Source organism: Sabethes cyaneus, chromosome 1 (assembly GCF_943734655.1).
Source record: "Sabethes cyaneus chromosome 1, idSabCyanKW18_F2, whole genome shotgun sequence".
Classification (NCBI taxonomy): Eukaryota; Metazoa; Arthropoda; class Insecta; order Diptera; family Culicidae; genus Sabethes; species Sabethes cyaneus.
The window spans coordinates 1,431,193-1,444,410 of record NC_071353.1 but is presented as its reverse complement, the minus strand read 5'-3'; the positions used below and the strand labels follow the sequence as shown (position 1 = coordinate 1,444,410).

Genomic DNA, 13,218 nt, shown 5'->3' with positions numbered 1-13,218 from the left:
TTCGGATAACGACTGTACTACCAGTAATTTAAAACTATTCTTGGATCGTCATAATACCTAATGTGTGTGTATACAAATGAGTGCTATTCGGGCAACACATGACGAAGCTTTGTTTGGTATGTATTTCGACGCACAACTTGTGGCATCGAATGGTGTGATTGTAGCAGGGTAATACTTCCAATAAGTTAGTATTCGTACATATTGGAAAAATAAATAAACTAGTACACCATAGTTTGACTTGCAATAGTTCTATAGGGCTGTTAGATCGTAATCATGTTTAATACTGATCGAATGAGCAACTACTGTATTTACACTGCCAGCAGACGGCGGTGGGTTGTTCACAATCGGCGACGGATGCTGCTCGTGGGACGCGGCGGATTCGGAGTTGATGCTGCTGTTATTATTCATTGACAGCACCCCGGTGACGTCCGATGCAGAAATGTACGGGGCTGCAGCAGCGAGATTGCTTCCATTCAATGAATTATGGATGTCCGTCATGCTGTCAAGGCTCTCGGTGCGAAAGCACTGTTTGATCGAAAATTATAATTTTTTTCTCATTTCATTTCAGTTATACGAACATCTACTTACTTCGTTCTGTAGGTTCATCTGCTTCTTCCCGTTTGATAAACTTGACGAGTTCGCTTTACGACCTTTTTTCGTTGGGCCGCCCGTAGCGTTCGATGTGGTGTTGTTTTTACCTTGATCGCCGTTTTTCTTTCGTACGTTTTTCGTATTCGGCAGTTTGTTATCTTTCTTCCACTTCATCCGCCGATTTTGAAACCATATTTTAATTTGACGCTCTGACAGGACCAGTGTGTGGGCTATTTCTATCCGTCGTCGTCGGGTCAGATAACGATTGTAATGGAACTCCTTCTCCAGTTCTAGTATTTGATGCCGGGTGTAGGCGGTACGTTGGCGTTTCGGTTCCATTCCCGGCTGGAACGAGCCGTTCGCTGAAAGCAAGAGAAATGAATATAAATGGTATAGTTGTCTGATTGCAAACTCCAAGAAATTGATATTAGCACGTTTTGTAAGAACCGCTTGACATAGTATCAACTGTGATAAACGAGTAGGTACCACCACCATCCATCCCCACGGTATTACGAACAAAAAGAAAACCAGAACATGAGTAATCGCGCATCGTACCCCGGAATGGCGGCTCGAGAACTGTTTGAATGACGTATAAAGCTCTACTTGATTGACATGAAAAGCATCTGACGGATTTTCTACTCCATGCGCGTGCCTTTCATTCAGTACAGTCAGTTGGTGGTTGGTCAACACATTTTAGATGTATTTTAGTTATTTCTATTAAAAAATTAAAAAGAATTTTCAGTTGCTTTAATTCTAAAAATCGTATGAATCATAGGCAATCATGTAAAGATATTGAATCGAGCACCGCTCTTGGTATCCGCATCGTCCTAGCCTAGTCTGCCGTCTGTACCGATTACCTTGGCACAATTTTTCCGTCCCTTCAAGTTTAACATTTACTTTCATTGCCGCCTAGCCTAAGTTCACCGCGTCGATACTAATAGAAATGACTTGCAATTTCTATGATGCATACGCGATGATTACGCTATTTCTAGAGAGACAGTGCAATGCTTCTGGTGTAGGCATCGTACAGCCATTTGTTGTTGTACGTACGGTGTTCCCCCAGCAGTCGGCATATAAATATTCCAATTGTTAAATCTATTTTAGATGGGATCCCGACATTCGGAATTACAACCCAAATGACTGTCTTACAGCCAGAGCAGGAGCGAAAAAAAATGGCAGACAGTAGCAGACAAACAACGAATTAAATATCAATTCGAGTTCCCAATCAAATTTCTGTGGGAAAAACGTGTGCGGAAATTCTCTTTATTTATTTTCTTGAAACCGTCAGGGCACTTCGGACCGGAGCCTAAGCCAAGCCGGTCGGCTGCCATTCGGATTCGTGCGCGGTTTTGCACTTTCGAAGTAGCAGCAAAGAAATACCGGGAATCATCGCACAATCATCGTCCCAATCAACACATCTCTTGTTATTCCTACAGACGGCGGATCCTTCCCTTTTTTGTGCCTCCACACACGCTGTACGTATTGTCTTTTATTAACGGCGATGACTCGATGAAACCTGGCTAACGCTTCGGTGTGTGTTACTCCACCGAAGGATTCTGGCGTGAATACTTGTATGTTTCTTTCCTTTCTCGAAACCAACGTTAAAACTTCTTTATGCAAAAACATGTTGTGTCATTATTAAAATTTTCGCAACCGTATTATCGTATTTTTCATTTATTCGTGCAAACTTAACAAAAAGTGGTTCGGCCTAGCTCATCAGGGAGAGAGTACAATTTTATTTCCAAAATGAGATTTTCATGAAGGATCGCAGAACAAAGTCACAAAATTTACGTATGTTTCAAAACAAATTTATTTTATGTTCTCAGTTACAACCGAGCTAAATAGAGCACTCATCATTAGACCAAACTCGTGTTTTTAGTCTTTGACCTTGAAATGCGATCAGGCATTAATATTAATATTTTTTTGAAGCGGTGGTTCTACAATTGATGAAGGGACGGTAGGGGAAAGTAATGAAAATTTTTGGTAATGGAGAGGAAAGAGCGGAAAGGTGAGAGGAGGGGGGGGGGGGTTGGTAGCTACGCTTGACAAGTAGTCGTTTAGACTCCTACTTTTTATCCAATGCTGGAAGGTGCATGGGTCGAACCAAGCTATAATCTGACTTTATAATCCGATTCGAACCCACAACACCCGCCAAGGCATGTGGCTCGCTAGTACCCATGTATCTTTGAACCACAGAGAAGTTGGACAAAAGGACCCATGGACCACATTTCAAGGTCAAGACTAAAAACACGAGGTTGGTCTATTTCATAGGAACGGAGCCTTTCCCCGAAAACCCGCGCTGAGAATCGCGGCTAACACGCTGACAGACGAACAGCGTCACGCGCACTACCTTGTAAGTCGCAAGGGCCTGCATAGTGTCGTCGTCCTACCAGTAAAAACAAGTTAGATTAAAACTTCTCGGTCGGTGGTTTCTACAGTAGTCGTAGGAAGAGGCACAATTTGTGTCTAAAAATACCCAAACCGGATACTTCGCAACCTTAATAAGGGGGTTGTGCAGTCTCCTTTTGTCCATCACCTCTGTGGTTCAAAGGTACATGGGTGTTGTAGGTTCGAATTGGATTATAATGTCAGATTATAGCTTGGTTCGACCCATGCACCTTGCAGCATTGCACAAAAGGTAGGAGTCACAACGACTACTTATTAACCTTCCTAGTGCATCGTCCTGTGGGCAAAAACGAACCAAAAAACAGATGCAATTAAGATACGGCCTGCAGGCCGATGGAAAATATGTGATCTTATGTAAAATTTTCCGGAGAATTGGGTGGTGCCCACCTCTTTCCTGTTTGTCATCGATAAGTGCCCCATTTTGCTCATTTTCGGCTATTTTTACCTTTTTTCGCATATACAAAGCAAGAATTTGAGAAAACAAAACATAAAACCTAATAATTTTGTGTAATCAAATAGGATTTACCCTATTTGGTTTAGAGCACATTATTTTTTTTTTGTTCAGGTCCCGTCTGGTATGGCCGGTTTGATAACGGGAACTCTCATCATTACATTTATTTGAAAAGCACTTTTTTGTTTCGTCCAAGGACGAAAGTACTTTTTCGTTGACCAAGGAAGCAGCTGTAAGCATCAGAGCAGTGCAAATAGAATTATGAAAGCATGCAGAACAACACACAACACAACCCGGTTGTGTTGATTTTGAAATTGATAGGAATGCATACATCATTGCACGATGATATCACTGAGTTGTCAAATGACATATCTGGATGGTTTATTTGCATTGAACGGAACTGAAAGCAGTGTTTGATCGGATGGACCACGGTATCTTCCTTGTCGGGCATTAGAAGCTGGGAGTTTCCGCACCGTCTGCAAGTGGCTACAATCGTACCTAACACACCATAGGCCGAGTGTGAAGATCTGGGTCAAGTTTTTCGAGTCGTTCTGCAACATATTTTATGTACCACAGGGAAGCAACCTTAGACCATTGCTATTTTCTCTTTTTATAAATAAACTGTCAGCTCTCCTGCCTCCTGATTGTCGATCTTTTCATGTCGACGATGTAAAAATTTCAAAATGGATACCGACTGCATTGAACTGCAACGCATAATAGACAAATAGAGATTGGTGCACGAGTAACATGCTTACCACCTGCATCTTAAAGTGTTTCACCAGACCGCAAAAATAAAAGTATAGCTTTTAGCTTTTGCATTGCGGGACATTTGTTCCAGCGTATCAATCATATTCGATCGCTATCTAGATCTTGGGATCGTCCTAGATAGCGCACTAAGCAGAGCTAATAAGTCACTTGGATTTATTTTTAAAATCACTAAGTAGTTCCGTGACCCGTACTCGACTGTTTTCGGTCCTTATCAACAAATTTGGACCGCCAGAATCGAAGCAATACAGAAAAAATAACGGTATGCTTTGTGCAGTCTTCCATGGCGTAATTCCAGAAAACTATCGCGGTATGAGGAACGTTGCCGCTTGCTTGATTTGGAGACTGTGGAAAGAAGACGTGCCATCTTCTGATCTTAGGAGCTTTTGACTGCCTCGCCATTCTGAGTCAACTGAACATGTACCTCAGAGCTAGGAATTTCCTGTACTTGCAAGGACGGAATGCAAACGGTGGACTATACGAGCTTATCCGATTTATGCTTATGATTGGTTCGTCTTCAATTTAACGGTTTATAACAACTTTCAACGAGGAAACTCTCGTAGATGCTACATTTGTAATTCTACTTTGTAATTGTACTAAAACTAAACCTTATTTCGCTTCTTTTTATGTCGTTTACGTTAACGCAAAAGTGGAACACAAAAACAAAATGTTACATTTGCATCAAAGTAGATGAACTTGCTAAACTACCCGGAAATTAACACTATCGAAACTTTCAGTGAAACATGCATCGGTAAACGGACGGTATTGAAACATTATAAAAAGGTTGACAGTTTCTTTTTACTTGATGGACACATTTCGCATAGGTTTTAACCTTGCGCTTAAATTTCGAGATTCGCGAAAAAATAGCGATTTAACACATCAATGATATGCATATCATTCTGAAATACCATTTACTAGCTGTCAAAATCACAACGACAAGTTGTTTACATTATAAAAAATCAAGTAGAACAACAACCGAGAATAAGCCAAGAGATATGGCGATTTAACATGTCTACAATATACCTCGAAGATTGCAACAACGATGCAGTAGGACAATCCGAAGTGCAAGAAACCATATGTGAAACCACGACTAAAATATTTAAGTCGTGATGTGAAATATCAACCTGAAATGATGACCCAGAAATATCAACGGCAAAGCTAACTATACACTGATTCAAGGTGAGATTTGAAGTGATCGATCCAATATGATCTTATTCAAGTTCAGCCAGTGACTGCGATCAGCCATATGTTGTTGTACTGGTTAAAAAATATTTGGTAAATAGTATTCTACCCGCTTCACTATTCACTAGGTATCCCAAGTAACCATTCTAAAACCGCTTGCTTTTAATTAAATTTTCAGAAGGTTTTATTGTGGTATTAATCATTACCTCTGATTTTATTATAATGGTATTACGCAAAACCAAGATGATAGAAGTAAAACGTTACTTATACCTAACTACTATAAAGCCACAATAAACTGTTAACAAAGTATGTTATCGTCGTTATTTTACCACGATAAAACTACTTGGTTGTGCTACATCTCTTATAAACTTACTATAAGTGTAGCGTAGCAATACAATATGGCATACCACTACAATATTGATCTTATTGTGGTTGCTACCGCAATAAATCTGTTAGTTTTGTACTGTTATTAATATGGTTTTACTGTTACTGACTTTTTCGCGGTCAAACGTAAACTCTATTTTGATTAAAGCAGAGAAGCGTTTGGTGCGAAAAATGTTAAACTGAATACTGGGAAAGTTTCGATCTGCGGCTAAAAATATTGGGCTAGTTTGTGGCACTGGGATTCTAACCCACAATTTCTCGATTAGTACTCGAGTGCTTTACGCATTTAAACTATACCACACCCATGTATTAATTAGTCTCAGATCTAGTTTTGTCCCTACCAGTCCAAGCATTCCATCTTTCGCACACATATGGCAGATGGAATGCTTGGACTGGTAGGGACAAAACTAAATCTGAGACCCAAAACCACGGTTACATCTTTTTATGTATATGTTAAGCTGGCAGACTGATTCAACTTTTTTACCACAGGAAGGTTTATGCTTTATAATTCCAATTTTTATTACGTTCGTATAGTGGTTTTCATTACCAATTTCATAAAACCAGTAATAAAACTATGAGTTCCACCAGAACTTTCAGATGACCGCTATAAAACTGCTTTCTGCCCAAGTGGCTCACTCCTCAGAATGTTTTCATAACCTCTATAAGAATCAGGTTATAAGCCCAAGTAGTAGTTTGACAAGATACCGGGATAAGATCAATTTTGATTGGTGCGCCATTTTGTATTGCTACGCCGCACTTATGGTAAGTTTATAAGAGACGAGGTGCAGCGAACCAGTTTTAACGTGGTAATATACGCAACAGGAATAAATTTGGTTTAGTAACAGTTTTATCATGGTTTTCTAGCTAGCTATAAGTGTGTTTGGACTCATATCCTCTTGGTATTGCACAATTCCACGATAAAATCAGAGGTAATGATTAATACTGCAATAAACCTTTTATAATATTCAAGTAAAACCAAGTGGTTTTAGAATTGTTACTTGAGATTTTATTGCTGATTTCAGCAGAGCATGTTTAGACTATTTGTGCTTATGGCCTGATTCTTAAAGAGGTTGTAAAATCTTTCTGAAGAGTGGACCACTTGGTCGAAAGACAGTTAGCGGTCATCAGAAGGTTCTAGTGAAGCTCATAGTTTTATTAGTGGTTTTATTAAATTGGTCATGAAAACTGCTAGAGGAATGTAACTAAACTTTAATTGCTACTTGAGAAAGCAAAGAAATGCAGCGTAGAATACCATTAAACGGCCACGCTGTATCATCACAAATTCGAGTACTCGCATAGTAACAAGTTGCAATAATGTTTCCATAGAAGCTTCCGAAAGTATCATCTCGTGCTCGACCACTTTAAAAACGCTTCTAGTAATGTCGAAGTCAAACCTAATGCTGCTACAACATTAATTCGCGAGTTCAACATAAAACATGCTGAAATCAAAACATATTTCGAAATTATCCTACGCATTTCTTACAATCTTCTTCACTGAGTCTGACCCTTCACAGTGAGATCGATTCCTTGCCAGTGCTCCGAGTGCTACGAGGTTGAAAGTTTTAATTCGTAGCCCCACTCCATCGCCCGGAGAGCCGATAAAAATTTGCCGGCGGAATAACCCTCCAACTGTTACAACCACCAGCCAGTGCAGCTGTGCTCACCAGAACGTAGAACGATGCTATCGTCGGTGGAATATCGAAGCACGGCGTCATAAATACATCAATTTATATTCTTCAAACTCTGTCTGTCCAGAAAAAAGTTTTGACAGCCCTCATCAAGATATACATTTTGATAAAGTTATACGATTTGAAGAAGTGTTTCGAAAATATAGAGCAGTTACTTTTTTAGCCATTACAAATATCGATGTTGACTTGTTGTCCCCACCCACGTATGTCGATTTGCTTTAAATTGATATTGTAACAATCGAAATTAACTAGAATACAAGTATGGCCCTCCAGAATTCGCCTCACTCCTTTGTATTCGTTTCATCGCCCAAGTTTTGCGTTCCGGCATGGAAAACACAGCCTCTGTTTCATCGTTCTTGTTCACAGTTACTTGAAACACTGCCATGAAGGGGGCTCAATTTATCATCTCATTGATCGTACGTGTGGATGATTATTCGATTCTATTTGCCTATAACTCAAGGTCAACTCCGGTGCAACACAATATCGGAAAAAGGCGTTTATAATGGCACCTATTCATACGAAAGGATTTCAAGAGTAGCCGTCCTCGGCAAGTTCTCCTTGCGAGGCGTAAGACTGCAAGCAGTTGTTTGTTGAGAGTGATAAATTAGATGTAATTTATTTTGTGTTGTTACTTGTTTCTTTTCTTTTCAGCGGCAGGTATCTTTAAAATATACTTCTCGGGGTTGATCATTTGTTATGCCTCGGCAACGGCAGTTCACGTCACATTAATGCGGCTGATTTGTTGATCAGAAATTGTGATAAGCCATTTTGCCGCTGAGAATTTGTTGGTGGTCGGTCGAATTTCGACTAAATATTGGTCCGATCGAAAGACAGTTCCGTTTATGTGCTACATTCAATGTATTGGATTGATTGAGGAGGTTCGATGGCGGGTTGAGCAATTAACTCGCACCTTTGCGTTTGAAGTTTTGAGTAATTTACGATTCGTTAGAGTTGCTTGTTGCTTAGATTCTATTCTGATTGATTTTCTACTTGATTTCATGCTGTTCCGAAGAGCTCTCGTCGGTTTCGAAGAAAAAAAAATCATAAATTTTGACAAGATATATCGATTAGACTTGTCAGTACATGATAGCTACCCCAACAGTCTGGCAAATTATTTTTTTATCTTTTACATGTAATTGTAGGAGCGAAACGATTAGTGATTTTCAATTAATTATATTACAACTGTGTTACAATAACACTTGTCATGTTGTTTGTCAAAATGAAATAAAAATTCAACTTAGCCCAGTCCAGAATTGGTCTAAGACCAAGCAAATACTTCAGACTGTCTATGAAATGTGAAAAAAATGAGAAAAATGAAATGTTCCCTTTTAACTGTACTAATTAAAACCTATTGGTAAAATTGCTAAATTTACTAAGACGCTAATTAAAAGAATTTCAGTTTGTTTGTTTGTTTTTCCATCTTACTATATGCTATATGTAAAAATACAACAACACATTCGACTACTTACCGACGCCAGCAACGTGAATTTTCCTCATCCACGGCCATATAATTCTCTCACCATCGCTAGTGGCGTTTACAACATCTTCTTCAAGCTCGTTGTCGGTGTCCAGCTCATCCAGATCGCCATCGTTAGATTCCGTCTCATTCGGTGATCGGTCAAGCATCAAACGTTCCTCGTCCAGGTATTCATCCTGAGTTGATAGGATAAAACGTTAAAACGTGAAACAATAAAACGTGTAACAAAATTTAAATAATGAAGCACCATGAATAAACAGAATAAATTCGAGCAAGTGGAACTGATTCGGAATTGAGGTTAGCTCTTAGAAAACTGTGTTACGTGCGAGTATTCATACTATGCGTCGGTTTTTCGCAACGCCAATTATGAGTGACGTTCTACTAATATAAATAGATGCATGGACTAATCAGCTTGGCTTAAACTGGTTTGGTATTTAGCTAATGCTTTTATGTCAGACAAAAACTATCCAGGGCGATGGGTAGCGTTGCTTTTATTTGTTTTATTGTTCTGACCATTTTTTCGAAACAGTTTGGCTCACTTTGTACTAATGTGCGCTCGTGTTTGATGTGGATTAAAATAGAATAAAGTGGATTACCTGGTCTGATCCGACGTCTTCACATCTCAACCGCATACCAAGCTCTTGAAGTTGTTGCCCAGTCGGCACAGCCTCCTCTATTCGCCTATCAAGTTTTATACCTGTGAAGAGAATTTGTGTTATTGTTTTAGTATAACATTCTTCTTGATTTATTTCGAAATAGTCTTAGTTGTTTCGGAAAATAGGCCAAGTATTGAGTTGAAAACTTAAAAGCTGTAAAATTCGGTCAGCTCAGTCAATATTTTTCAGGGTCTATAATGATTTATTTTTAGTTCATACAAATATTCAATTTTTACGAGAAAAATTTATGCTCCGTAGAATTAAACCTAATAAACCTAACCACTATAGATTCAATAAGGAAACTCTCACCACAATAGATCTAAAAAACGGTTGCAGTGGCCTTATCTTCCGACAAACAGGAGGACTATGTAGCCACAAAGTTATTGTATCTATATTACCCAGATGGAACATCTTCACAATGCAAATATCAGACTTATAATTAATAATAGAGTAAATTAACCATTAGTAGACCAATTAGTGCTTGAGTGGTACCGTGAAAGCACCTAATTCCGATCACCTAAGGCATGATTAATCTTTGAGTCCCTATTGAAAAATATAGCTTTGATATTTATTAACACAGTATGTGTCTTTAGCAAGTATTTTCAATTATGTTTCATGAAAAAATATTAAAATGGCTAGATTATTTATCGAAAGTTAAAAAAATGCATCATAGTATGATGTATCAGTGCACCTAATTCCGATCAACAATTATAAGGGGTGATTCTAATTCCGATCACAGGTGTATCTAATTCCGATCACGTCATGATGAGCTGTTAAAGCAAAAAACTTTTGTCAACTCGTACCATATGGATCTGAAATGTGTTGCTTTTATGTGGTTTGACGACAATCCCCCTACCAGTCAGCTTCTGCTTGCGTTAATGATCATTATTATCATTAGCTTAATATTCATAAAGTTTGTGTACGCAAAAGATCGACAAGCGGATTATAAAACTTTCCTTTTCTTTTATCTTTGTTCAACTGTTACAATTACAATAAAATTGGGTCACTTCGAAATTTTCATAAAGCTTTGATCATAAATAATAGTAAAAATCAAATCAGAAAGGTTGTGTTCCAGACATGACCGCGTAGTTGGCGTGGAACTACGTGAGGCTGGTTTTCACGAAGAAACCTCGAATATTAAAGAAAACTTTTTACACCATATTGATATATGTGTAGCGTAAAATAGCGTAAAGTGAGAAAAAACAAACAATATAATAATAATATTATCTTGCTGTACCTGTATTTATGCTAGGTGAGCTATTTTGTGATATCAAAAACGAATATTTTTACCAGTGCCAAAGTCGGAGTATTTCAGTATAGAAATTTGCCTCACGCATCCAGCTATTAAGTTCTAGGAGAAAACTTAAGTCCTCAAAATAATATGTTATTGTTATATTAAAAGAACACGCATTAATAAGATAGTTCATAACTGCGCTGTCGCTGTCGCTTGTTTGCAGCGTTAGAAAAACAAAACGTTTAAGCCTTTCAGTTGGCTTGGAGGTACGGCACTGGTTTAATAACCCGATCAAATGTAAATATTAAATTTATAACAGGATGAGTTCTAGATAATAAGTCGTCCGTGCCTGGGAAGCAAGACTGTCATACGAAAAATGTATGGAGAATTTTTAACTTAAAAGCTTTCGTTAATTTTCACTATTTAGCGATTGGCAAACAATCTGTTTAAGAAAGCCATACAATTGCTGCATCGTTTATGATCAAAATCCGTTTTAAATTTGAAGAGCTATTAGCGTTCAAAATCTTTCATTCTTTCGTGACGGTGGCTTAACGCCAAATTTTGGTTGACACCCTGCCGTAAGACGTAGTCCTACGTCAAAAAATTTCGATAATCCTACCATGTTATCATGTTGCAATCAATCTTAAAATCCAAATAGTAACTTCGTTCGTTTGCATTTTGCCAGTTTGTAACTTTGATATAGTGATCGGAATTAGAAGCAGAAAAAAAAGTTATGTTCATAATTCCGATCAATTACTTTAATGGATTAAATTCCGCAAATTCAGCATTTTTTCAGCCAAATTTGATACAGAACGGTTATATATGCTTGTATCTATTAGTTATCATAGAATACCGAAGAAGGTAATATGTTTTCACGCTGCTATGATCTTAGCAAATTTGATCGTGCGCTTAGCACTTCGGCTAAGAAAATACATTTTGATGGCGTGTTTCGCTTTTGCCTGTCGAATTTAATTTATTTTGAAGTGCATGGTACCCCAAAGGCAGTCATTTTTCAACAACTGACACATAAACACATAGCACAATAACTAAGCGTGCTCATTTACTACAGATTTTGGCACAATTTTCTAAAAATTGACCATTTAGGTTGAGTGATCGGAATTAGGAGCTGATCGCAATTACGTGCGGTCACGGTATTCTTCTACGAATTAATATGATTTGGTGACGCTAAACACGCAACCGATGGCCCTAACAATACGAGTAACTTTCGATTAAGCCTAAAAATATCAATTTATGTTGCAAATCTCTATATTTCACATGTGTTTTAAAACAGAATGGAATGTTCGTTTTCCTTTTATGGACCCTTGTGGTTTATAATAGGATAGCGACCGGAATTTTAGTGTATTTTGCATGAATAGGGTTCACTAATGGCGACATATTTCGCATTGTCAACCATATAATGGACCCTCACTTGTTGAAAATGTCGATTTTAATGCATTAATCATAAAATTTAGCTAAAAAATTATAAACTGAACTGTGTGGTATGTTTAGTACTTTCTGTTTCATATCATATATCCTCGGAAATAAAAAGTACAAGCTAATAAACGCCGAAACTGTACCCGAGGTCCATTATAGGTAAAGGGTCCACTATAAGTTAACTTACCCTAGCTATGGCTCCTCGCCAGAGATGGTTATAATTAGAGGCAGTAAAACCAAAGCCTGGATAGTTCGTTTTCGAAACTTGACTTTCTGTTTTTGTTCAACAGACTTCGCAGCCAGCTGTTAGAGTACAGCACAATTGCGGCGCCAGTGCTACAATCCAATTGACTCTAACAGCCTCTCCCAGCAGATATTCGAACATACAACGACTGGTTTGATAGATCAGCGTTGTACCTCGAGCTCATTTGGGAGGCTGATAGCAGTGGCGAAGAAACGAGGCGGGCAAAGTAGAGTAGACTTAAAAGGAAAGCACCTGATAAAATTAATAATAAGCATCTCGTTCACTATGGTACGTGACGAACGTCGGCCCTCTCCCCGTTCTTAATAATCGAAAAAACAAACCGTGTAAAAAAGTACTTGAGCATAATAATAATAATGCGCCTCCTTTTTCTCTGAGAGTAGTGGAGGCGCCTAATATCGCTGGACCGATGCGATTTCAATGGCTCACAAAGTTACGAACCAAATTGCGTCATCATCGTTTCGTAAATTGATGGAGGCGTGTGGTTGGCCAGACTGGTCCCCGGCAAGGGCGCTGGCTTTTCAGGATGCCAAAAAGGTCACGCTACGACTATGTGTATTTCATTATTTTTCATATCTATACGAATAACAAACCATTTACATATCAAAAATTCCATAGACTAAAACACATCAAAATTAAAAAGCGTTTCGATTCTGTTCAAATTTTATGTTTTAGATCATTTAGGCAA

General features: G+C 38.4%; 1 protein-coding gene across 1 annotated transcript in view; it reads right to left on the bottom strand.

Moving 5' to 3' along the window:
- Window positions 1-249: 249 nt before the first annotated feature.
- LOC128733110 (homeotic protein deformed-like) overlaps window positions 250-13,218 on the bottom strand; it is a 108,624-nt gene continuing 95,655 nt past the window's right edge. The window contains exons 7-10 of the mRNA XM_053826730.1: window positions 9,541-9,641; window positions 8,937-9,120; window positions 589-953; window positions 250-525 (exon numbers count right to left, since the gene is read on the bottom strand). Coding sequence (XP_053682705.1) covers window positions 250-525; window positions 589-953; window positions 8,937-9,120; window positions 9,541-9,641 — 926 coding nt within the window. The remainder of the gene's footprint in view (window positions 526-588; window positions 954-8,936; window positions 9,121-9,540; window positions 9,642-13,218) is intronic.